Source organism: Bactrocera oleae, chromosome 2, assembly GCF_042242935.1.
Source record: "Bactrocera oleae isolate idBacOlea1 chromosome 2, idBacOlea1, whole genome shotgun sequence".
Lineage (NCBI taxonomy): Eukaryota > Metazoa > Arthropoda > Insecta > Diptera > Tephritidae > Bactrocera > Bactrocera oleae.
The window spans coordinates 17,419,049-17,446,438 of NC_091536.1; the positions used below are offsets into that span (position 1 = coordinate 17,419,049).

Consider the following 27,390-nt stretch of genomic DNA (forward strand, 5'->3'; position numbering starts at 1 on the left):
CTTTATCATGCACCAACAGCAACAACATAATACAACGACACACAATTTTGAAAGTTAGAGCAAACCTGAAACTATTTTCGTATATAAATATATATGCATAGGTGTGTGTAAAACTTTTTCGTTCGGTGTAAATATCAACAATGACGCTGCATTCTGCTTCCGCCGCATGAAGTGAAGTGTAAAATATGTTGCCAGAAATATGAAAAAAAGTGAAAAAACGCTGCATCACAAAGTGGAGTTTGAAAGTCTATTACATGTTTTCTAAACAAGCAGAATATCGCGCCTAACAAGTTTCACAGCCAAGTTAAGTGTTGCAAACGAAGCTTGGCTTAGAAAAAATAAATAAATTACGTGTGTAACAAGCAAAGTTTTACGTAAGCAACTCAATCTTCAATTTCAAAGGAGTTATAATAAGTTGCAAAATATTTGAAAAAGTTTAGAAACATAAGTTCAATGAGTGGCAGTGTAAATTTTCACTTAAAGCTTTAACTCTGCTTTAAATTGATTGCTATTTTAGTATCTACTTAAGAGGAAATCGCACACAAAATGCAAAATACTAAAAAGTATAGCATGACTACAAGCGTTTTAAGTGAATTGATACTTAAGGTAAATCCCTTACGCCTCATTAAAAACAAATCTTTTGAGTTGAAACTCATATACGTAGTAAAACTTGTCAACTTCAAAGAAATTGTGTGGTAAAAAGAAACTGCGTTTCAATAGTAATGAAATGAACACCTTTATTGTGAGCGATTTGAATAATTTAGTTTTATTATTCCCAGTCAAATTCGGAGCATTCAAGAAAATAAGCAAGAAGCTTGTCATGCGTTGAAAAATTATAATTAAAACACGTTAATTTCGCCTGCACCGAAGCTTTAATACCTTTCTTGTGGCATAAAAAATCTATAAGATTTTTTGTCTTGATTTTGGTTGTTCAGTTTGTTCGGCAGCTATATGCTGCAGTGGTTCGATCTAAATGGAATGTTCGGATATAATACCGTTACATTGCCTAATAATCCATGCCAAATTTCGTGAAGATATCTAGCCAACGAAAAAAATATTCCAGAAAAACTAGATTTTTATCGTTCATTTTGAATGGCCATTTAAAAATTTTGTTCGATGAAACAAAATTTCTTTAAGATATTTTGTGAAATAAAAAACTTTTTCATATGTATGGCAGCTATATGCTACAGTGGTCCACTATCCGCGCTCACGACAAATGAGCAGCTTTTATCGAAGAAAAGGACGTGTGCAAAACATCAGATTGATCACTCAAAAACTGAGACGGGCGAACAGACAGATACGGCTAAATCGACTCAGCTCGTCACGATGATCATTTATAGTATACTCGTATATCTTTTATAGGCTATATATAATATAAGATTTGACAACTGTTACATTTTTTTTTAAAGAATAAGCATTTCTAATGCCTTTCACAGGTGACTCCAAATCTTAAATATATTTTATTGTATAGGAAGATTATTTTTTTTATCACTTTTACTTGCCTAATCATAGCTGTTTACAAGGTTGTACATCTTCACAGAAATCGTATTCGATACATACCTGTAAAAGGAAAGGAAAAGCGAAGAAAAAAATTAAATCACAAAAATTAACAGCGTAGTAGAAAATAAAGTGTAATAATATTTGGAAACTTATTAAAGTAGCTTAAGGCGACCTAAGTGAAGGTAGATATTTTGATTTCAGTAAAAACAAAAACCTTAAAATTAAGTCATAATAACACAAATTCTTCACACTAAATACAGTTCTGAACTATTTCACCAGTTATAATACTACTTTACCATTTGTTGTTGACACTTCTCACGAGCGAAAAATGCTAAACGCTTTCAACCAAGCGAAAACTGATGTAATATATAAATCGAGGCAAGAATACAACCCACTTTCAAAATAAAATCAAAGAACGCAAAAATTTCGCTCGCAAATAAACCCTCGGCAATTTGAGTGTGTATGAATGTGTATACAGACATTTAATCTGTCATAAACTACCCTTGATATTATTTAACATGCACAAATGCTTTTCAACACTTTCAGCTTGATAGTGTTATCTATTTAAATACGCAAATTAATAACTGTAATATTCAGCTGCGTTGAGTTGTAATATTTCGTGAGCATTAATTACAGCACAAAATGTCACATTTAATTAACGACACAAATTAATTATATTTACGCGCAGCGAATATCGTCTTCTGTAGAATTTATTAATGAGTTACAACTCGACTAGACATACATACATATACATTTAAAGGTAGATGAATCAAAGGAAACATATATTTTCGAAACAACGCGGTTAACTCTGTTTGATCCCGCTGTTATAGATAAGAGCTGGCAGAAGTAACGGTTGGCGGGAGTTGTCATTAGATATGTCAGCAAGCTATTTACAGTGAGTATTGTTTGTTTAGTGTGATTTGGAGGAAATAACAAGTTGAATATTGCAAAAGGCGGAACATACTTTAATGGTGAAGTGGTGAATCCTTTAAAGTGCCCAAATATATAATTTAATTGGCATACAAAATTATAAAAAAAACCGCAAATGACCGAGATGTTTGGAGAGCACATGTGTAGCAGGCCAAAGATTACAAGGAGCTGTAGCGCCAAAAAATTATGATTTTAGAGATGTTCTAGAATTAAAAAAGACAATACAAAACTTTCTTTCAAGCCGTGAAATCCATGTAACCCCTAAATCTTCCATTATATATGCCTTTCTTTAAATTTATAAATGGAATAAAAAATAACAAGTAAGGAAGGGCTAAGTTCGGATGTAACCGAACATTTTATACTCTCGCAAAGTCAAATAGTATACTCGTTTGAGATTTCTTTGTGGATTGGCTGATATTTTCGGTAGAAGGTCAACTATAGGCACTGGGGTCCACATATTTAGTACTTAGGGGTTTGAACAGTTTTGGTTCGATTTAGACAATTTTTGGCCGCAAGGTGGCATACTTTAATTGCATTATTCACGCAAAGTTTTACCCCGATATAATCATTGTTACCTGATTTGCATAGTGGAAAGTGAAAGAATCAGATGGAATTGAAAATGGTGTTACATGGGAAGTAAGCGTGGTTGTAGTCCGATTTCGCCCATTTTCGCACTATGACATAGAAACATAAAAAGAACGTTATGCACCGAATTTGGTTGAAATCGGTTAAGCAGATCTCAAGATATGGGTTTTTACCTAAAAGTGGGCTGTGCCACGCTTTAGTGCTTGATTTATCGCGCTTTTAGTAGTTTTTAACAGTACCGTTATATGGGGAGTGGGCGGAGTTGCCACCCGATTTCAACTATTTTCACACCGTCAATAGGAGTGCTAAAAACATTTGCTTCTAGTGAATTTTGTTATTATAGCATTAGCGGTTTAGGAGATATGCACATTAAACCTGTTAGAGGCGGGACCACGCCCACTTTTTAAAAAAAGTTTTAACTGCAGATGCCCTCCCTAATGTGATCCTGTGTACCAAATAACAGTCTTGTATCTTATTGCGGAGCTTAGTTATGGCAAGTTATTTGTTTTTGATTAATGGCGTTTTGTGGGCGTGGCAGTGGTCCGATTACGCCCATCTGCAATACCAACCGTCTTACGGTACCAACGGTACGGTACTCTCGCAACCTGTTGCTACAGAGTATAATAGTTTTGTTCACCTAACGGTTGTTTGTATCACCTAAAACTAATCGAGTTAGATATAGGGTTGTGTACATATAAATGATCAGGATGAAGAGACGAGTTGAAATCCGGGTGACTGTCTGTCCGTCCGTCCGTCTGTCCGTCCGTGCAAGCTGTAACTTGAGTAAAAAATTGAGATATCTTTATGAAACTTGGTAGACATGTTTCCTGGTACCGTGAGGCGGTTGGTATTGCAGATGGGCGTAATCGGACCACTGCCACGCCCAAAAAACGTCATTAATCAAAAACAAATAAATTGATATAGCTAAGCTCCGCAATAAGATATAAGACTGTTATTTGGTACACAGGATCACATTAGAGAGGGGCATCGGCAGTTAAAATATTTTTTTTAAGTGGGCGTGGTCCCGCCTCTAATAGGTTTAATGTGCATATCTCCTAAACCGCTAATGCTATAATAACAAAATTCACTGGAAGCAAATGTTTTTAGCACTCCTATTGACGGTGTGAAAATAGTTGAAATCGGGTGGCAACTCCGCCCACTCCCCATATAACGGTACTGTTAAAAACTACTAAAAGCGCGATTGGGATGGTATGAGATGACTTTATAGGAACCGCGTTCAAAATTAGACTGTGGGCGTGGCACAGCCCACTTTTAGGTGAAAACCCATATCTTGAGATCTGCTTAACCAATTTCAACAGAATTCGGAATATATCATTATTTTTATATTTCTATGTTATAGTGCGAAAATGGGCGAAATCGGACTACAACCACGCCTATTTCCCATATAACACCATTTTCAATTCCATCTGATTCTTTCACTTTCCACTATGCATATCAAGCAACAATGATTATATCGGGGTAAAACTTTGCGTGAATAATACGTTTAAAGTATGCTTGTGACCAAAAATTGTCTTAATCGAACCAAAACTGTTCAAGCCCCTAAGTACTAAATATGTGGACCCCAGTGCCTATAGTTGACCTTCTACCGAAAATATTAGCCAATCCACAAAGAAATCTCAAACGAGTATACCATTTGACTTTGCGAGCGTATAAAATGTTCGGTTACATCCGAACTTATCCCTCCCTTACTTGTTTTTCTTTTGTTTTGCAAACGCAACTTCGCTTAGAGGCCCAAAAAATGATGCCTCCTGACGAATCACGAACACAAGTTAATAAACAGCCACACTTATTCCGCTGATATGACTTCAAGTATTTTGTTTTTCTCTTTACCGAAACACAAATAACCCACCCGAGAAATGAGTCGAGTGAGGTTACAGAGATATATCTACACAAAAAACTGAAGGCAATTTCGTCGGTTTATGAAAATGTATGAAATATTTTTACTAAACGTTACAGCGACTCAAAATCAGCTAAACTTTATCAAATTTAACATGAAAAACACATTACGCTCCTTAATGATTGTTATTGTAAAGAAACGTTAACATTTTCTGCTTAAACGATGTTTGTGTTATATTTTTCTGCACACGAAACCTCCGATGGTAAAACTTTTATAAGCGTCATTTCCGTCAACCAAAACAATTGTGGTCCGTATGTATTATATTTCATTCGTTTGCCATTCTATTAACACACTTACGCCATGTTACAAAAATAAGCGGCAAAAAGTGTCAACTTTCATAATTACTTTCTCTGTAAAGTGGTCACAAGCCTGGAAATAGCGGTAGCTAGGAATTTCACTCAATAATATGACGCCATTTGACATTTACTCACTGCCAAACTGTCACTTAAGCGTTCAGCATCGTCATCAACTAGCAGCTCTGGTATTTCACAAAAGATTTCACATTTGTATGTAGATATCTAGGTTTGTATGCACAGTAGCGAGCGTTCTCGTATTTATTATTTACTGCAGTCCAACATAGTCAGTCTCTGTTTTTGCACTTGTAAGCACCTCTTTTTCCCGACTGTCAACAGCGAAAAAATGCCTGTCACGCCGAGTGGTAAATGCATGCAATAACAATGTCTGTCCCTACAATAATAGTGCACGCTACACTTTAACGATTCTTCCTTTGTATACTTTTCCAAGTGACACTATTTTGCGACTTCACACTAAATTGCCTGCAGTTACTTCATAATTACGATGACTCGCTTTGAATGCTTTTGTTTTTTAGTGCAAGTGAGTGACGTTTGGCGTATATGTTTTTTTTTTTTTTTTTTTTTTGTAAAATATTACTGAATTGGAGTAGTTATTCATATTACTTTGGAGAGATTCTAAAACACTCAAACAATTTGAATCGTGATTAAAACACACTTTGGGGCGTTTCAGAAAATAAGTATAACTTAAAAAAATCATGTTCCTCCACTTCACGAAGTTTTAAAGCAAAAAACATAAGTTAGTTGCCTACATTTAGACGCATTAGAAATTAAGTTTATCGAAGTCGCACACCAAATAGTGGTTTATATTACCTTAAACTTTATTTTTAATATTTTACTACTTTAAAAGAAAAAAAATGATACATTTTTTATTATTTTTAAAGTCTAACCGAAAGTCTAATAGAGCTGATCAGTAACTCTAGTAGACCTTTAACTTCAGATGTATTCTCCGCATAGACTCTTTATCGCGTTTACCTTGATCGTAATCTTACTATGTTCGGTTCGGTTATATACATCAGACAGTGAAAGTAGAGAGCCTCACTATATCCATATTAGCAAAATTGTTATGTTTTTATAGTCACTCGACTTCCATCTCATAGCCTGTTAAGCTGATTGTCTCTCTAAATGAACCGGAACAAATATTTATCATGGGAAATTATTGTCTTATCTAAATTACTACAGCAATGCAACATACTCAGAACATATCCTAAGAAAGAGAAGCATTCGAAAGCATTTAGACACCACGATCACGTTCATTATCATCGATGACGTATAAGTTTAAGATATACATATATACGGTACTCTTGGAAGATAGCGAGAGGATGCTAGTCAAGGTACACTTGATTTCAACAAAACTAGGATACCACTTCGCACTTTTTATTTTCTCTACTGAGACTGCCTGGACATCGGCGAAAGTGTGACTTCCTGATAGAAGCATATAAGGAAATTTCTGAAGTTGACGAAACCACAACTCCAACTCACCTTTGGCATTACTGCGATTCAATATAATAGGTTATTGGAACCTATCGAAAAAACGAGTAACACAAACTACGTCTGTACGCACAGTTGTCCCTTGAGCCAGCAAAAATTTGCCCGTCCAGAATCTGTATATCTCGTCAAGTTTAATGGAGAGAAGCAGAACTTCAGAACAACAATGTCTAGCAAAATTTGATGTTGATCTAAAATTTATAAAATACCAAAAGGAGTACTCAAACTGCTGGTAAGCTTTGAAGAAAAGCTATGCCATGTCAGAAAAAAAGTTGCTCTAATTTTATAATAAACTCTCGTACTTAACTATTATTTTTCGTTCCAAAGAAATAACACAGCTAAAAGTTCAAGATGCGAAAAGCTGTTGTTATTTTGCTAAGCACTTGCCGCGTTGGAATTGCTGCGCGACCCAGGTATTAATTGTATATTCAGCCGTAAGGCTTACAAGTACTTAACTCTGCCGTTGGCAAACAAAGTCTAAAAAGGTAAACGACAATCAGTCAATTAATCAGCGGAAAAACACATAAAAAGGATATTTGAGGGTAAAAATACAGACAGATACACTACTTGTAGGTAATATAATTAAAATGTGTGTAAATAATTAAAAATTTCAATCTCTTCTCGCCTCTGCTTTTAACGCTTTTCCACGCTAAGTGCTCGGTATTATTTTAAGAGATCCTAATTAAGCTAACGGTCGCCTATTGTTTAAAAAACTTTGCCAAACAATAGCAAAAACTCGTCAACATCGAGGTAAACATTTAACGAGAGCAAGCATTTAAAGAATTACAATGATGACTACACTCGGGGAAAGAGCACTAATTATTCCATTCACATATATGTACATGTACACACACATAAACATGCAACAGGAGTAGGCTAGTAAGCACGGGAAGGCACAAGAGATACTAGTATATTGCACAGCCGAGCGTTACACAACGAACCAAACAATGTATGTGTATGTATAGTGGGCTAATGCCATTAGCTGGGATTTTTCCATGTCGTTGGTGACTGAAAAATGTGTCCTTTTCAATCCGCTGAGCAACGCAAATCCCTAACAAATCCATTGCTCAGTCCACATTTGCGTGCGAATGTGTGTGTGTGTGCCTCTATGTAGCTGAGTGTACAGCGTTTCTCTCCCGCTCACACTTTTCTCTCACGCAACCCACTTCAGCTTGACTCCGCCCGCAGGTTGCCGCTGTAGTCCTCGTTTTGTTGGGCTCGTGCGCTCATTGTCATTGCTGTTGACTTTTAGACTTATGCTTTGCACACTGCTATGTAATTTAATTTGTGGTCAACCATGACAAAATGTACATTCGCCAACCACGATGAGTACACACAGCGTACCGTCAGACATACATGTCCCCAAGAGTATTTACATACATATGTAGACATTATAAGGTTGCGAAACATGTTCACAGAATTTTTATATCACTTTGAAGTATAGAAGATTTATAGCGTGGCGGAGTGCAGTATGTCTCAAGAAGCTTCACGCTATTTAAGTTAAAACTCAGCTGGAATATAACATATACCATATATTAGGATTATAGACGTTATCTGTGAAAACGTTATTTAAATGAAGAAGTCTTTAATTTACTTCATCGAAGAGATACAAGTAAGCACAGCCGGACTTTTTAGGGTAGAGCAAGTTTTCATTGGATGTCACTCTTAACACTGGAGTTATTCAGAAGATGAAGGGCATTAAATAGAAAAAAGGCGATGACCCGATTTTTGGAATTTTTTATGTGAGAGAAACGAATACAAAACACTCTGCAAAACTGTTTGGGAACTTACTTCAGGTTACTACTGTACAAAAACAATATTTTCATTTGAATATAATTTCACTGATTGATCGAATATGAGGAATATAAATATGTTAAAATTGGTCTACCTTCTTTATTATCACTGTTAACTTTCTATGCAGAATGATACGAATTTTTTAAAATAAATTTTGTGTTCCCAATTTCAATTAATTGCAGCAATTTCCGCTCCAAGCAAATCTAATGTACAAAATTTCATTCCAACATCAATAAATTCAGAAATTTGAAAAATGGTCGCTATTGGTACTCGCTTTGGTTTAACTTTTTCGAAATTTGGCACAGAAGTAGCTAAATTTTGAAAAATGTGGCAATGATTCAATACTATCGAAAATGTGTTAAATATTTTAATAGTTGCTATTCATTTAATATGAACAGAGTATATTAAGTTTGCCACGTTGTTTGTAGCAACCAAAAGGAAACATCGGAGACTCTATAAAATATATATCTGAATGATCAGCACGACGAGCTAAATCGATTTAGCCATGTTCGTCTGTCTGCCTGTACGTAAATACGCGAACTAGTCCCTCAATTTTTGAGATATCCATCTGAAATTTTGCACACGTGCTTTTCTCCTCAAGAAGCTGCTTATTTATCGCCGACATCGGACCACAATAGCATATTACTGTCATACAATCCAAACTTTCGGAATTAAGTGCTTGTATGGAAAAATTTTTCATTTGACGAGAAATCTTTAAGAAAGTTGACATTGTTTATTGTCTGAAGCAATGGTGCGATTTCCGAATAAATAGTTCAAATCGGATCACAATAACACATAGCTGAAACTGACAAAATCAAGTTCGTTCTTTTAAAAAATTGTTTGTATTGGTGAAGGGTATTATAGCTTCGTTTCAACCGAAATTAACGTTTATTTTTTCCTTTTTTAAACCATTTATCATGTCATTTTAAATTTCAACGAACTTCAAAAAGTATACTGTTAGCTAGATGATTTTCCGGGCTCTCTCTCTTTAATTGAGAGTGGCTCTGTGTGATACAGCTTACTAAAGTTAAGTTTGAATGTTCTACATATAATATAATAGAGAGGTAAGACTCTAAATGATCGGTTCATCTCTTTTTGAAGCTCTCGTACCATTCCTGTTTAGGCGTTTGCTTTTAAACTAAATATAATATATCGGCCTACAAGTGAGAACAATAATTTGTTTATAAGATATTATATTTAACTTAGATATGTTTCGCTTTAAAAAAACAGACGGCTGCGATCTGTGCACAAACTTATCTAATGACCAATACCAAAGGTCGACACTACACTACTATCACGCGCGTAGCTCTTTGTTACCTGACATAATCGTACATACATATATAATATATTTTTATGAATTCTACTAACAATTCGCTATTATTATTGTTTTCATAAAATTATTGTTGATTCGCCAACTTCATGTCGCGGCACATGTCAAGCGAATTTAAAGTGTTTGTCAATACATAATTGGCTTTAGCATTTCAACGCGCACAACTCCAAGTGTCAAAGCTTACGCGCCAAATGCCAACAGCAATTCCAACAGCCAACCACTTGAGCAACAGCACCAACAGTATTTCTATTTGTACGCCTTTGGCCCCGTCACAGCGCATCAATACACTTAACTTTACCGCACTTCAACGCACAAATGGAAGCCAAATGTCAAGTCTAATGTCTCTCAAAAGTAATTCAATGCATGTTGGAAATGGAACTAAGCGCTTGGGCATTGACGGCTTGTCAAATGAGCCTGACAAACGCTGCGTGCAAAAGTTTAGCGCTTTCACACGTTGTGTGGCATAAATTATACGACACTGCCACAATCTTATGCCGCACCGAAGGAACAACAGTGCGCATAATGCTTGTCAATTGTTGCAGCAACGCACACCATTGCAGCAAACGGGAAGTTTTCATGGATTGTGGGTAAATAAATGCAATGTGTTAAATTGCATAAATTTATTGTGTTTGCAACAATTATTGCATTTAAATTGCAACAACACAGACACACGCCGTTAAGGCTGCTTTTATTGTACATAAATAATAGAAAATACACCGTAAAAACACAATTGTCGCCATTAAGCAATGTTGTTGCGCATTTGTCCACATTTAAGAAGAGCATTGCCCTGCGAACATTAAATCTAATTCTAGCGACGAACGTTGAGACAGCAACAACTTCTCGTCACTTTGTAGTGGTGCGCTGTATTCAGATAAATATTATTACTACAGCCACGTCATCTTATAAGCGAGTGTCAAAAGAATTGACGAGTGTTCTTTAACATTTTTTCAAATACAAAGGGTTTGCAGCACTCTAGAATTAAAAAAAAAACTTGTTTTTTCGCTTAGGAGCTACCTTAGGGTTTAAAAAACAAAATCAATTTAATAATTAATTTGAAAGTATTTCAAATAGCAGCAATTTAAGGGACTACAAGGGTTTCATCGAGCAATAAACGCCTTTTTTTCAATAGTTTTTTTTTTCATATAAAAAATTAAATATTTGATTCAAACTTTTTATTATTACAAAGATACATATTTCGCAAAGATTTTGTGAAAATTTCAAAGGAAAATATTTAAAACTCGGCCATTACGGATCGTTTCCGACTGTTCCTCGAAAAAAGACGTGCTTGCGCGTTGACAGCAGAACTTATTACAGGGTCATCAAAAGTAAAAAGGAAAAAAATTCGCGTTTGAATCAAGACGATAAACTGGATTATTGGATGAAGGAAAAATAAAAAATGTGAAAGTTGTATGTTTGGCAGACGTTTTCACAAAAAAAAATGCAAATTTTGGTGACAATTTCTTAATGGCTTTTTATTTTTAAATAGTTCTGATTGAAAAAACTCCTTCCTTCAAGACCTTGTAAATTATATCTCGAATATCTTGTGTAAAATTTCATTAAGGTCGGTTGAGTAGTTTGCGAGAAATCTTGAGAACCGACTTTGAAAACACAGTTTCCAGAAAAACGCGTTTAAAGTTTTAAGTTACTATATAGCTGATTCCTGCGTGCAACTTTTCAAAGCTGTATTTCAAAAACGTTTACTGGGATCAATTTGAGAATTAATATTCTAGAGATGTTATAGAAATATATGAGACAATAAGATAAAAAAAATTTTGAAGCAAGGATGAGGTAAAGATATTTAAATATAGCTCGTACAATTCTTTACTGATTGACTTGAAATTTAAAAAGGATTCTCAGACAACATCGAATATATTTTTTTCTTTTAAACAAATATAACATTTTTTCATATGGATAATAAAGTTTCAATTTTTGTGGCTGTTTTTTTTCATGCTTTTTTGACAGTTAAGAACCACTACAACCTCATAAATATTTTCAGAGAAATATTTTCTGAGACAGCAAAGCCAAACCTATAGACAATATAAATTGTATTAACTAAGTGGAAAAGGATTTATGGTAATTTTAATAATATATATAATATTAGTATATAATAATATATTTTTAAACGCATTTTGAGTTCCATTACTTCTAACAAGCTATTTTATATACCAAATTTATTATTTAATACATTTTATTAGGCACTTTGTACAATTCTCCCCCCAAGCGAACAGAAATCAATCACAAAATAGCAATTTTGATTTATTTAATTGATAGCAGCAAAAAGCCGCGTTGCAAATATGTTAAATTATTATTTTCATACAAGATAATTTCGCAATTTGCATGCATTTCAATAACACATTGACCTACTCACCAGCAACCGTTGCACTTGTGCATTCAATACTCATCAGTAGAATGATTAAATAAAGTACTGAGTTATGCCAAATAAAATTAAATCAATCAATCGACTTGGCATGTAATAATTTTGCAAATTATATTAATTGACATGTCAGTTTAGTATTCAAAAAACGAAACAAACTTAACTTAGTTGCAGTCGATAAAGTGCTTATTTCAATATCGCAGCTAAGTGGGTCAGGTGATGGGCACGCTAACTTACCTTGGAGGAAATTACTTAATAACTATATACTAGTAAATGTCTGTTGTTCTTGATTCGCTAACAAAAATTTACTAGAGAAAACAACAACAAAGTTATCCAGTTGACTTCAACACAAGGGTGTAGAAACATTACTATGCTAACTGTTTTCAATTGTCTTAGTCAATTTGTTTTATACCAGTTATTTGTTCGATTTGCCACTTTCTAAGTTGACAAATAAGTTGCACTCATAAGACAGAAACAAATTTTTGTTCCAGTGGCTCTTGAAGAGAGTTATCGTATTATAGATCTAGGCCCATAAAAATTGTTATATACTCAAATAAAACCGTCGGTCTTACTATCGGTCATCATCAATTGCATCTAGTACATACAAGAAACCAACTACAGTTTTTGGCACGTAAAATGTTAGACGTCTCTACAAATTTTGGACAAAACAGCTACAAAATCTCTTGATGGCTTCCTTGATTATCCAAATTATAGAAAAGAAGAGTTATAAGATGTTTCCACGATTATTAGCTGACAGGTTATAACTATGGAAGTGTCTATAAGAAATGACTTTCTTAAATGGAAAATCGGCCTTAATTCGAACACAATAAAACATCATAAGTATTTCCAGAGCTGATTAGACTGACGGTTGCCAACAAATTATCAAACTTCAAAAAATAAATATTTTTTAAGCAGCGTAATAGGATGCGTTCAAGCTTGGCTAAATAGCCAGAACTAATATTATTTACAGTTAAACCACATACATATATGCGCATCTAATCCGCTGAGCAGTTGAAATTTAGTTAGGCAAAAGTAGTTTTCAATAAAAAAATACGCGCAAACGTGAGACCCTATATCGCAAACAGAAATACAATGTCGCTCATAATTCTAAAGCTTTTGACACAGTCATAAGTACCATAAATCTGGCATTTTTATGTGCAGCAACAAAACGTGGAAAACATAAATGCACATGTATATAGATAAATATGCATATTATTAAATGACTGCGTATATATACACATACATACATTAGCGTACTTCGTGAGTACAAATAAAATAGAAACAATAAAATTGATATGAATTTATGCATTGTAATCGTGCCATATAAGTATGAATGTGAGCTTTTTTTGTTAATCAAGCTTTGAATGCTTTATCGCCATTATGAAAAATCACACACAGCTGGAAAAACTCGTTCGATAAAGCGGTTAGCAAAGCGTATTTAATTAAATATATTAAACTCAGTATTTATTATCTCGGTTATATGTAAATTTGTATAATGACATAGAAACTGACAGTTGTTGAGATTTTCTATTGAAAATTTATTAATATTTAATTTGCAGACAAACAAAATATACTAAATATCGGTATAGTGGGAACAAATGGCCGAATGTCTGATTGAATTTGATTTCGTCGATATACAAACTACTTTTATTGTTATTTTTGTTACATAATATTGACACCAACTAGACTTTGGTAAGCGAAAAATATTAAAATATTATTGAAATAAATATTTTTAGTTCTAATAATAATGAAGGAAAGAGTAGTTGATATTTAAACGATGTTGCAGGGTCTATTATATAGAATTTGAGATAGTAAGCAATTGTTTATGTATTATATATTGCTGTTCCTTTTGATGAAATTCAATCACAGAACTTTATGAATTTAGAAAATATGGAAAGACATAGAAAATACCTAAACCGTTTACAAAATGCTTCAAGCTCGGCTAGAACATTGATTGCTTTGCAATTCTAAAACATATCGAAGACATATTTGCTTGCGACAATAAACTATTTGAAATACAAAAATTTGTGAAAAATAAAAGGGAAGAAAGTTAAATGGTGCACTTTAGCAGAAAAATAAGAAAACAATGGCGTCTGCGAACTCGCTACACCCGAGAAATACATATTTCTACACACATGCATGTACATGTGGACGCACACGTGTGTGTCGCCGGTCCACAGCAGTCACCAGCGCAATAAAAATCACTAAGCTATTTTGACAATAAAAATATTTTCTTTTCTCTTGCTACTATATCTTTTGTTTGCAATATAAAAACAACAACATGAACAAAAGCATTCTGAAGTCAAGACATTGTGGAGTACAGGCAAAGTCACCTTTGACAAATATAACATCTGGCTTGACGTTCTTTGTGCCGCTGCAAGAAGGGCAAATCAGATGAAGTGCTTTGCGAAAGCACCGAAGACAAAGTAGCAGCAACCGAGCAGTTGACAGTTGGCAGTTAGACATAATGTCGTCGAAGTGAATGGGTGAGTGTGTTGTGGGTGATGGAACAAATACGCTGAATACCTTTCGTTCGGTATTATATTTGCTTCAATTTCGACACACTGAGGGGTGGAAAAGAGAGCGGCGGCAATATCTTGTAAAATATTTTATACTTTTCAAACTTACAAAAGCTTGAGAACACTGAAATGTGACACATAGCACGTACACACATTGCATACATTTAGGAGCAGACCTTGCAATATTTCAACTGCAGCAGACTTCAAGTCTCAGGCTAATCACACACATAACTCAAACACACTTTTTCGCACCGTTTAAAATTATATATATCAAATACATATATATAACATATAATATATATGTACCGCCTACACACTTATAATAAATGCTCACCTTTCTTTGACAGGCTGTTCTTACGCACATATCTACACACAAGCTCACACACGTGCGCATATACGCACACATGGCTCTACATGTATTTGCTGACGCACGGAAGTTGAGCGTAAACTTTTCGGCTTGTCTGCCACAATTTGTGTTGCAAGCAAGTGTGCGTGCAGCAATTCAATATGTCACACATCCGCTAAAACGTTCAACAGAATCGTACAAGGAAGTCAAGGCAGCCGGTTGGTTATGAAGCTTTGTTCTGTAAAATAAAATTAAAAAACTAAAAACAAAAGAAAAAAGCTTATCTACTCGTACACTATGTACATTCGGGTGTTCAAATTGCGGTGGAAACGTTTGTATGTATATGTTTCAGCCAAACATTCTTACTATCTCTACAATAGGGCATGTATAGAATAATATTAGAATATAGTGTGCTTATAGTTGGAGTATGCTTGATTTTATCACTTTAGCTTTCGAGTGAATTCTGGATATTGTTGAGCTCAAAAACAAAGGCGATTTACTGAATCCAAGAATATTAAGAAAAGGTATTCAAGTAAGATGTTTTTTAAAATTCAAAATTTAGCTGAATAAGAAAAAAATACGTTTAAATAAAACAAAAGAAAATACTTTTCTTTGCAATATATTTATGTATTTCAAAAATTCTGACGGAAACTCTAACCATTTTACAAACTTCACTAACACCAAAGTTCAACCACAACTTTTATTAAATACTCGACAAATTAATCATAATATTATTGTAGATGGTGCATGTCTTGGCTAGTAAATGCTGCCTACATTTAGGATCGTCAAGCGGCAAGTGTCGTGAAAGTATCGGACGTAGAGGAGCAATTGGTAATAGGTGGGCTTATCACCAAATGTGGTGTTCTTGCTTTATGAAACTGTAGTTAAGTCAATAATGTTTTATAGGATCGTCGTCTGGTGGAGGGCGGTCGGAAAATCCACACTAGCTAAGCAGCTGAAGCGGGTTTAAATAACGGCCCGCATGGCATTCAATGCCATTTTACACGTTGCACCTGTAGACATAGCTGATAGATGCTTGGCGGCAAAGGCTGCTTTAGGCTTAGGGATACTATGTATATGAGGGGTCTCGGGCAGCAACACACTGAAGTTCTTCACAACTCATCACCTTCGAGAAATTAGTGGGCGGGGCGAAGCCGTTGGAAAAGAGAAGCAGTGAGCTTTTTCACGCAAAGCTGTTGAACTTACTAAGAAATGCATCCTTGCGCCAATTTTATCCGATTGGAAGCGTGTCTTATGGCGTGGAAACTTATGCGACTACGAGATCCCTCTGGCCCAGAATGAAATATTAGAGGTCCTCCAAACTACTGGCTCTTAGCAAACTAAATCTCGCCGCAATTGTTAGTGTTCTGAATGTATACTGTTCAATAAGCTCTCTGCCAAAGTTGTATGAATGAAGGCGAAGTGGAATCATCTTGTCACTTTCTTCTCCATTGCCTGGCTTCAGACTGAGAGTGAAATATCTCGGTAAGCACAGCTATGGATCACCTAGTGGCTGGGATTGATATTACCCGCCTTAATAAATTTGTTGTAAGCTCAAAACGCTTTGTCGATCTACGAGAATCTAGTGAACCAGTTTTAGGAGTTTATGGATAACACAAAGGACAAATATCTGTACAAGTGAGATCCATCGAATCCATCGGATCAACCTAACCTAAGTTAGTATTAAATTTACGATTTTTTGCAAATGTAGATTTTTTAATAAATTTTTTGGTTTTAATGCAAAAGCGTACATAATCTATTAAATATCAATTTTTCCTTTTCAACTTAACTCAAGAGTGAAGAGTTTATGCCTTTTATCAATAAAAATAAACTTGCATGTAAAGAACTATGCATAAAAAATGAAGTTTCATCAAAATATTGTCACTTGTAACGGATAAACAACATAAATTTACACTTTTTATAATACAGTCAAACAGCGCAACAGAGTTTCACCTTATTTGTTTTAGCCATAAATCACAGCTTGAACCTTTTTCGTATTTTACTTCCTTCTTTTTTCGATACGACGATTTATCTTTTGCTAACGCAGTATCTAAATGTATGTGTATGTTAGTAAAGCTGAGCAAGCTACTATTCAACATAAAGCAAACAGATTTGCTCGATTCTGGAAACAATTGTATTTAAATACACGCAACTGTCATGCCATGTCAATACATAAAAGCGCAAATAAATCACACAGCACTGAATTCAATACTGTTGACAAAACCAAACAATTTTTATGTGTACGTTGTAAAGTAGGCAATTTTTTTTATTTATTTGTTTAAGAATATTTAGGCACGCATGTGTCTATTAAACATAGAAATGCGTGAGTGTTCGTGTTGCCGCACTCTTTATGAAACGAAAAGTTTGTGTACAGCGGTCAAGAGGGAAGTCACGGTGGCGTATGAGTAACCTTGTTAAGTGCAACGCAGCAATCACTACAAGTGCCGACCTATAAAATAGTAATGAACGCTATTTTTTGAGCGTTACAATATACATTATAATGTAATTATTTATTAAAATGTATTTCACATCGCAAATAAATAAACGTGTATGTGTCGCATACGAGCGCATATGGAGCGACAGGCGAGAACTTTTAGCAAAATGAATTACACTAATGGACGGCAAGGCTATAATGTAATGGTAAAACTACACGAAAATGCTGCAGACATGTGCATATGCATGTGTGTATATGTGTGCGCGCATTCAGTATGTCAGCTTTGGCAATCTAACATAATAGCATCAGCACTATGTTGTGTGCGCTTGTTTGTTCCCGTTTTGTTGCGCGCTTTCCCGGCTTACTGTACACCACGTCTAGTATCGGTCGTAGCCGCAGATATTCCAGCAGCTGCAGCGCGCGCTAAGCACTTCCCATAAAGTGTTTGTTTGCCACAAATATTGCCACAACTCTTTGCTGCCAACCCCAGTGGCACGGTTAGCAGCAGCAGCGCGCTGGTTGAAAGGAGTCGAGCAGCAAGCATTATTGCAGTTTGGCCTCAACGTTAGACTGGTGTTATGCTCAACGCAAATGTGGCGATTTGCTTGACTGCAAGCGTAGAGATGTATGTGCATAAATGTAGCAGCAGCAACTACTCGTACAACAACACATAAATCATGTTTAAGTGCTAGTGTGTGTGTATTTGTACATGTGTACATATGTATACGTGGGCTGGGGACACATAATGAGCGACAAACCAATTTTACTACGCTCATTTCAACGAAAAGTGTGCAGTTTCTTAAATGAATGCCTTTGCATGCGTTTGTATGTGTATGCATTTTGCCATTTGAAATTACTGTTATTTTCGATTCTAATTTTATATGCTCAGTTTAGCGTTTCCAGTAGCATGTCAAGCCCAACGCTTATTAATTAATTGCACTTCCATTTCAGTTGAGTTTCTTAAAAAAAAATTTTTATTTTTTTTTTTGAAATATTCAAAGTAAACCACATACATATGCAGTTATGCACATGGTAATGTACATATGTACAATACTACTACTACTTGAAATGCACATGCAAAATAGAAAATCATTTTCCGCAACCACATACAAGTATGACACTGTTGCTGCAGCCTTGCGCTGCCTCATTACCTCGTTTGAATAACTAAGGATATCGCATATGCCATCGTCTAACGGTAGAGGGTATAACTAACACGTATTGTGGTAATGCAATCGTAGACATGATTTCATTTTCTGTAAGCGTTATGTCATAGCGTTGCCCATGATAGCTGTCATGTGTGCGAAGTGACAGCCTGTGCAATGGAATTCATAGAAGCTGTAAGAATGGCCGTGCAATTTCCTGAAAGCAAGACAGTTGATCGAGAAATTTGCTGCTCACAAGAATTGTGCACTTTGATGCATCAAAGCGGTAAAATTGAAAGCTTTATTGGATGTCTACAGAATAGTCTTGCAGCTATGTATGGATGAGATTTTATTTACGTATTTCTTTACATAGCATTCTGAAACTACGATCCATTTTAGAGACATATGATCAGAGAGTTGTAGCACCTATTTCGATGACTTATGTCTTCTTAGAATAATAGAATTTAGTTGTAGGGTTGCAGTTAGTAGAGGCAGTTAGCAAGGTAGATATCTGAGGCATTATATTAAAATTTTAAAGTGAGTTTTCTGAAAACAACGACTTACACAATTTTGCTTATCACTTCCCGAATGTAGTTAAAAGGTTCTCAACCAAAACAAGTTATTTTACGTGTTCTAAACATGGTATATTTAGTATGTCACAAAGCTTGTAAAGCACTAAAGAGTATGGAAAGCTTTTTCATTTGACAAGATATATTCACGTATTTCGGCACAGAGTATTGTCCACGGCAGCGCTACAATCACCGAGCTCATTGGTTAGATAGGACTATTGTAACATATACAAGTAGGTATCATACAAACCGAACTATGATAATCAATATAAAGTTCTTTTTATGCAACTTTTATGCTACTAGAAATGCAACCGATAATTTGAGTAAAAATTGTGATAGTTTGATGAAACTACGTGCACATGTTCCTTGACACCCAAGTAGGGTTGGTATTGCAGATGGGCAGAATCGTAATATTGCCATGTCTACAAAATGACATTAATCAAAAATCTATAAAGTGCCATAATTAAGCTCCAAAATAGGATACAAGGCGGTTATTTAGTACAACAAATTGACTTAGAGAAAGGCAGTTATGGTTGAAAAAAATTTTATAAGGGTGGCGTGGCCCTGCCCTCTAATATGTTTTATGCACATATCTCCTAAGTTATTCAAACTATAATAACCAAATCTGCTCAAAGCAAATGGCATTCCTACCCACCCTGTAAAAATGGTTGGATTCGGATCATAACCCCGCCCACTCCTCATATAACGATTTTGTTAAAAACTACTAAAATGCGATAAATCTCTAAATAAATGCACCAGAAATGCAAATTTTAAACCCGAGATGGGACGACAAGGCTTAATAGGAGCTTTGGAAGATGAGCGTGGCACCGCTCACATTTAGGTGAAAACCCATAACTTCGCACCAAACCGACCAATTTCAACCAAATTCGCTAGGTAATATCTTACATTACGAAAATGGGTAAAATCAAAAGACAAAAACCACGCCTACTTCCCATATAAAACAATTTTAAATACCATCTGATTCTTTCATTTCACTCCACTATACAAATCCAGAACCGCTCTATGTATCCGGATTAAACTTTCCACGTATAGTGCCGTTAACATATTACTTGTGGCCAAAAATTGTGCAATTCGAAACAAAGCTATTCAAGCCCCCAGATACCAAATAAGTGGATGCCAGTTCCCATCGAGTACTGTTTACCGAAAATATCGGTCAATTTTTCAGATAAATTATTGAAATTCGAAAATAATTTTTCCCGGCTTTGATCTTTGTAGGTTGCGAGAGTATAAAATATTCGGTTACACCCGAACTTACCGCTTCCTTACTTGTTTTTAATTACTTCATTTCATTCCTGCTAACCTTGAAACTAAATGAATTATTTAAAATTTTTTAATTTATATATGTATATTTGGGTGCCTAGAAAGAGTGACACCCTGCTTGAATATATATTTTAGCTTAACTTAATTATTTGAAACTACAATACGAGTATATTGCAATGTTTAAAGCTATTATTTATATTCAAACAATTGGTATTTAACTTTAGAAGGCAACTCAAAAAAAAAATTATGTTTTAAATGAGCTTAACTTCGACACCTTTTCTTTTTATACTCAGATGATGATGCTAAATTAATGCCATTTTCGTTATACGGATTCAAATTTATTTGCTGAACAAACCACAATAATGCATATAGACAACATAAGATACAAACCTGAAAACAAAAAAGAGTAGAAATTAATTTTAATTACTTGTTTGTTACAAATATTATTTAAACATTATGTGATTTAAATTTAATACCACACTATACTTCATTAAATAGTCCAAAAGCTTAAATTCAATTTTCACGCACACAAAATGTTCCTTCAACCGAGTTTCAGCGAAGATACGCGGTATCAAATATCACTGCATACTTCACAAAGTTTTTCGGTACATGGCAGAACAGAAAAGAACATAATTACAAAAGCAAAATATGCAAAATATACTTTGGCAAGACAGGGCATAACAAGAAGTTATGAAGCCTTGAAACTAAAGAACAAAGAGTAAATTTAAAATATCATGTTAAACGATTTACTGTTGCTATTTTAATGAAGGTATAATGTAAATATTGCCAAATTAATTGTAATTTATTAATAAAACATGTTATAACTGGAAATTGGAATAAACATCTTACTAAAAAATTAGTCCAGATTACAAGGAATAACTTAAAGCATATATATTAAATAAATATGTATGCCATAATGGTGATACGTGCAGTATACGTAACATTTTCAATGCTTTAGGAATTTTTATTTGTACGAAGTACAAAGTAGTAGAAATTGTTACTCGCTTAGGGTAAATTGTCATAGAACAAAAAAAACAAGTAAGGAAGAGCTAATTTCGGGGGTAACCGATAATTGTATACTCTTCCAACTTACGAGAATCTAAGCCGGAGAAATGCCTTTAGTGATATATATGTGACATGTGATATAAACTCAACCGAAGAGACTAAACTTAATACGAATGTATTGAGTTGATGTGGAAAACGTCAACCAGAGGATCGGAGTTCATTATATAAGGAATATGATGTTTACATCACGGTCTAGACCTATTCCATTCATATTTAGGGTAAACCACATAATTTTTAGGAGAACTTGTCGACTTAATTTCATTAAAATATCACAGATTTTGAGCAACCTAAACCATTTAAAGTTAGCTGGAAATTAGGAAATCACTATGCAGGGTATAGACTTGTATATATTCAAATAGTATCTACTCAGGAACATATATTTAAGCAAATTTTAAATAAATAACTCACACACTAACTGACAAATTCGGCATAAGGTTTGTTCAAATAACGAAAATCATGATATCTACAATCTTGTAGTAAATGGGAGTTGGAGTAATTCGTAGACTAATTTCACATATTTTTGGCATTAAAATATGTATCCAATATTATACGCTCAGTTAATTTTGGTAAGATATCTTATATATTGATCGATATAAATTGTACAAAATCAACTGGAAGTTTGAAAATCTTATATTAGGTAACTGTGAGATAATAATAGTATTGACCTGATTTTACCTATTCTTGGTTTTATCAACTATTATTACAACAAAAAAATTAATCTCTTATGAGTTTCATTAAGGTATCTCACATATCATTACTATATATTGAGTATAGCCAACCAGATGTTTGAATATCCAATTTTTAGTTAGGCTAGGGCTAGTTCTCACCCGATTTTGTTCACTTTTTGACGGAATGATATTATAAGAAAAACACGATCTCTCAATTTCATTTCAATAACACACATATTGGGCGATATATATGGTATAAAGTCAACTGAAAGTTCGAAAATCTTTATATTATGTGGGCTAATGGAAGTATTGACCCGATTCAACCCAATTTTGACGAACAGACATACTATTAACAGGAAAGGATTCTCAACAAGTTTCAATTATATATCGGTATCTGTAGGCTTCAACAGTTATGAACCGATTTTGAGAATTTTTACCCTTGAGATGGCACAATTTTTGCAAAGTTTTATCCTGATATATCAATTGGTTCTGGATTTGCGTACTGGAAAGAACAAAAATCTCTTTTGCGCTTACAACACCAACACTAAGTCTGACAGAAGGTCTAATAACGCATTCTAATAAACTTTATTGAGACATTAAGCGAATTCCTCGATTTAATATGTGACCAAATTTTGATGCGCTTTGCTATCCGTTGCTAAATATTGTCAATGCAAATGCAAATACAAATATTGTATGCAGTTACTGTGTCCCAATGAGAAGAATTGCTGCATTTCCGTGACAAAGCGCAAATGCGCTCAATCGCACACAGGTACAAACGTACACATAGTTAAATACAGTTGAGCAAATGTTAAAATATTTGTAGGTGACTATGCCACACACATACTGCAGTGACTGCAGTACCACTGGCATTTCGGTTGCAAGAATCATGGCAGCATTGCAGCACTGCAAGCCATGAAGCACCAATATCCTTTCACGCTTGCAGCAACATTGTTTACAGTTAACAAAATGTCGTTTCCGTCGTTTTTGTTGTTGGCGTTTCCCGTTGCTACATTTAACAACTGGAACACGAAATTCAACTTTGGGAATTGCTCGGGAAAATGCTGCAATGAAAGCGGAAAATGCGCCCGTACATACACAGCAACTCATTATGTTTGTATGCTGCTTAGTCCCCTTTCCCCATTGAATGAATGTGTGCACGTACATAAGTAAGCCTTAGTAGTGTAGGGAGAAAATCCGTCAAAAGCGCAAATGTTGACAGGTTGAGTAAATACCGAGAGGCGCGGCGTGAAATGAGATTAGAAAGGCACTTACTCTAGAAACTGTAACTAATTTGCGGAAAATAATGAGTACTTCTGAAGTTGTAAAATAATTGAAAGCAGTTTTGCATTACTTAAGCTACGCAATTAATTACTATAATACCGAAAGAAATTTAAATGTGATTCGAATTCTCAATTTCAGCGATGAACCACGCCAAGCTTTTCACTTCATTCGTTTTATACATTTTATACAACAGTAGCTTATAGTCTCAGAGCTTTATAAGGCCCACTTAGTTCAAAGTAGCAAGTTCTCGCAGATAATATTCAATGTTACGGTAAAGAACACTCTACAAAGATACCAGAAACGTTAAACTGAAAATCTCTTTCCTCTAGGCCATCCAATCTTGCCTGTATCGTGTCCACAAATTTCCATTTCGATTTCATTTACCGATCAACATCATTCGGTACTTGTGCGAAAAACGTATCCACCGACACATATTAATATTTGTCACATAACAATCTGCTGAAAAAATCCACTTTTCTAAACTGATCACTCTATAAAAACATGTTAATTATATACAAATTATCACGGTATGTTTTAAAATTTTGTTGAAAACTCATTAAATAGGATGTGAAGTTAGAGACAAAATATGGCTGCAGACCTAAATTTGGTTATACATATTATATATAAAGTTGTCTCCAAAATGGAATTCAAAACGATAAAGAGCTTTTAGCGTTGAAGTGCTTTTACCGAGATCCAGAACGTAAACAGTCTAATAAATTTTTTTTTTTGACCAAATGGGCCCTAATCGAGCTAAAGCATGAGCACCGCTGACCTTGACAATACTGCCATAAAAATATCCTAAGTCTCATTGAAAAATTTAAACATAAAGCAAGTAGAAAGGAAATTTCCCACCCATGAAGAAGAATCCATAGAAGGTAGCTATTTTAAAGATTTTAACAGTTTACATCGGTAAAGAAATTTCGATAAAAAAAAAGTGAATGCAATTCATTTCGTATCAAGTCCTTCGTATCTAGAACACCCCGTAACTGCCGAAAGTAAAAAAGAGTTACGGATATTGTAGGGATGATTTGGATAATAATCTCAGACGGAGAGATAAACGGACATAGTAAAATCGATATATATATATACTTTATAGGGTTTTCGACATTTTCTTCTGGGGGTTACAAACATTGTGGCACACTTGAACAGGGTATATCAAGCTATAATAGGGTTTCAGATCATTCCTTGGAGTGAAGAGTGGCATATTAAGTACGACCAGGAAGTTCCGTTTGTCTCTTGTCTAAGACTGTCGGCCTTTTGCAGGAAGAAACCATCATAACATTATGTGTTTGAAACATGGATAATTGTATTTCAAGACCTTTGAATACCCCTCTTTAGTGAATGTTATTGTACATAACACCTATAATATTATATAGAGAATTGTCAAGGAAACATCCATAATAATCGCAGTCACTTTGCCCCGCTTGTAAATTTTTCTAGCAAGCATTCAGCACTACATCGGCTCCCATCAGATTGCGACATATTGCCGACTCGTCATTGAAAGCAATAAATGCAACGCAATTCCAAATCCCGCTTGAATGCAAATCAATTTAAGTATGCCTGGTAACTAACAAAGGGATATGCAAGTTATCAGTATGACAACGAAGGAGCGACCAGAGCGTGGACTGACACAGTTCGACTGTACCAAGCGCAATCATGCATTGTGCGGCATAAATTATAGCGCGATGAATGGCTACCAACTGTTGCCACCACCCCAAAGCAAACAATGTGCAACAATTGTACTGCTGTTAGCAGGGCAGCGCAGCAACCAACAGATTGAATGCAAGCGAGCGAGCGAGTGAGTGATTACACTAACACTAAATAATAAAGCAAACGGGAAGTATTTGCGAATGCTGTGTCAACTAATTAGCTGCGTTTAGTTGCATCTGCTTATTGCATTGACACAGCAAATATAAATAAATATGTACATACAAACATGCACACAGGGCAATATTGCACGCACGAGGCCACAAATGCAAACAACAACGGCAACAACACGCAACGTTTGCTCATTTGCGAAGCCTAGGTATCGTTCAATGGCCTCATGACCATTAGTTCTAATTTTAATAGCGCCGAGTTCGCACTCAAAGGCGCGACAAAAAGCGAGGTGCACACACTTTATTGTCATTTATTCAGTTTTTGCAGCAAGCTGAAAATGCCGTTGCATTTTGCTACATTAAGCATTCGTTACGCATTTATTAGTGCGTTTAAATTATAAGTGTTGTTGCTGTTTTTGCATTGTTTCGCCTTAGCTGTTGTTGCTCCATTGTCAGCCATAACGGCGTGTGGGCATTACGTCAAACGCTGAGTCAGTGAACTGGGCGACCAATTAGTTTACTAATTTAGCTGTCAATTCACGCACACACACACAGACACATAGACAGAACTACACTTAGATACATGTGCACGCCTTTATTACGATATTTATGTCGCTTAGCGGAGTTAATGCCTCGATATTTCATTGCGAATTCTTAGCGCCGCAGCATCAAACTCGTATCTGGCAAGCAGCTTCGACACTCGTAAATCAATTAATGCCTGCTAGATACATCATTTAGACGAGTTAAGCAATAGTTATGCCCTCGCGCATAAAAACTAACTTATTTGCAGCAATAAAGTCTAGTATTTTTATCTGTGCTTTTCGAATTAGCAACATAACATGTTCTCAATTATCGGCGGACTTTCTATTGTTTTTGTTGTAGCATTTTTATAGTTTTATTCTTAAGCTGCAATAAATTCTTGCCCAATTAAATGTGAACCCTTGAGTGTACATCTCTTTGTTTAGAGCAAAAATATCTTATTTTTTGGCGCTTCACAATTAATCTTTGAAGTTATTTTTTTTTTTAGACTAATATGTACTGAACTTTTTGGCGTTTAACTACGAGTATTTAGTCTTCTCTTTTTTTGATTTACTTGAACTTTAATGCAGAAAGGGTTGCAAATTTTTTTTTTGTTTGTGTTTTTAGCGAAACAAAAATTTTACCAAATCCTTAAATTAAATGGTACTTAAATGTTAACGCTTTTTAGCATAGCTTTATGAAAACTATTTTATAAATGAAAGCAAGCATTCAGAAATAAAATTATTTGTTAAATTCCCACAGTCTTCGATTCGCCACTTCTGTAAAAATGTAAATTACATGTAAAACCAAACAACAAAATTATCGAGTTGAGCTCGAACAAGTGAGTTCTTGTATTGTATTGTATTTCAAACATAAAATTTAAAATCAGTTATAGTAATTTAGAGAAAACAAAAAAAGTGTTACGGGGTACAGTATTTAAAGCGAAACAAAGAATTTATCCACTAAAAAAGAATCATAACACTATTGCGCATGCGTCAGAGGATATGTTAACGCGGGGTTGTACTACAAGTGCTTATCCGTTTGTTTGAGCAATTGGTATAGTTTGTTCGATTCGCTTGAGAGTAACACTTGACAAATCGAAGATAGGTTTCATTACTTACAAGATACTAGACAAAACATTAACTTCGGTTGTATTATATATGCTAGCGGTAATACCCTTCATAAATACAAAAGATTCCTATATGCTATAGACATCCGATCTGAACAATTTCTTTGAAGATTGTAGCACTGCGTTAGACAATTATCCACGCCAAATTTCTAGAAGATATCTCGTTAAATGAAAAAGTGTATACAAGCACTTGATTCGGATCGTTCATATACTATAGTAGCCCGATATCGTTCCGACAAATGAGCAGCTAATTGCAGGAAAAAAACGTGGAAAAAGTTTAGATCGTTATCTCAAAAACTGAGGGAAAAGTTCGCGTGTATATAGACAGACGGACATGGCTAAATCGACTCTGCTCGTCATGGTGATAATTTATATATATAGGTATATTTT

At 34.9% G+C, this 27,390-nt stretch overlaps 1 protein-coding gene across 4 annotated transcripts in view; it reads right to left on the reverse strand.

Moving 5' to 3' along the window:
* Hs6st (heparan sulfate 6-O-sulfotransferase) overlaps positions 1–27,390 on the reverse strand; it is a 98,079-nt gene that overhangs the window by 33,067 nt on the left and 37,622 nt on the right. Inside the window, exon 2 of one of the 4 annotated variants that reach the window (XM_070110009.1) lies at positions 15,084–15,333. The exons of the other annotated variants lie outside the window; for them this stretch is intronic. Coding sequence (XP_069966110.1) covers positions 15,084–15,155 — 72 coding nt within the window. The 5' untranslated portion in view covers positions 15,156–15,333. The remainder of the gene's footprint in view (positions 1–15,083; positions 15,334–27,390) is intronic. 4 annotated transcript variants of the gene reach the window in all.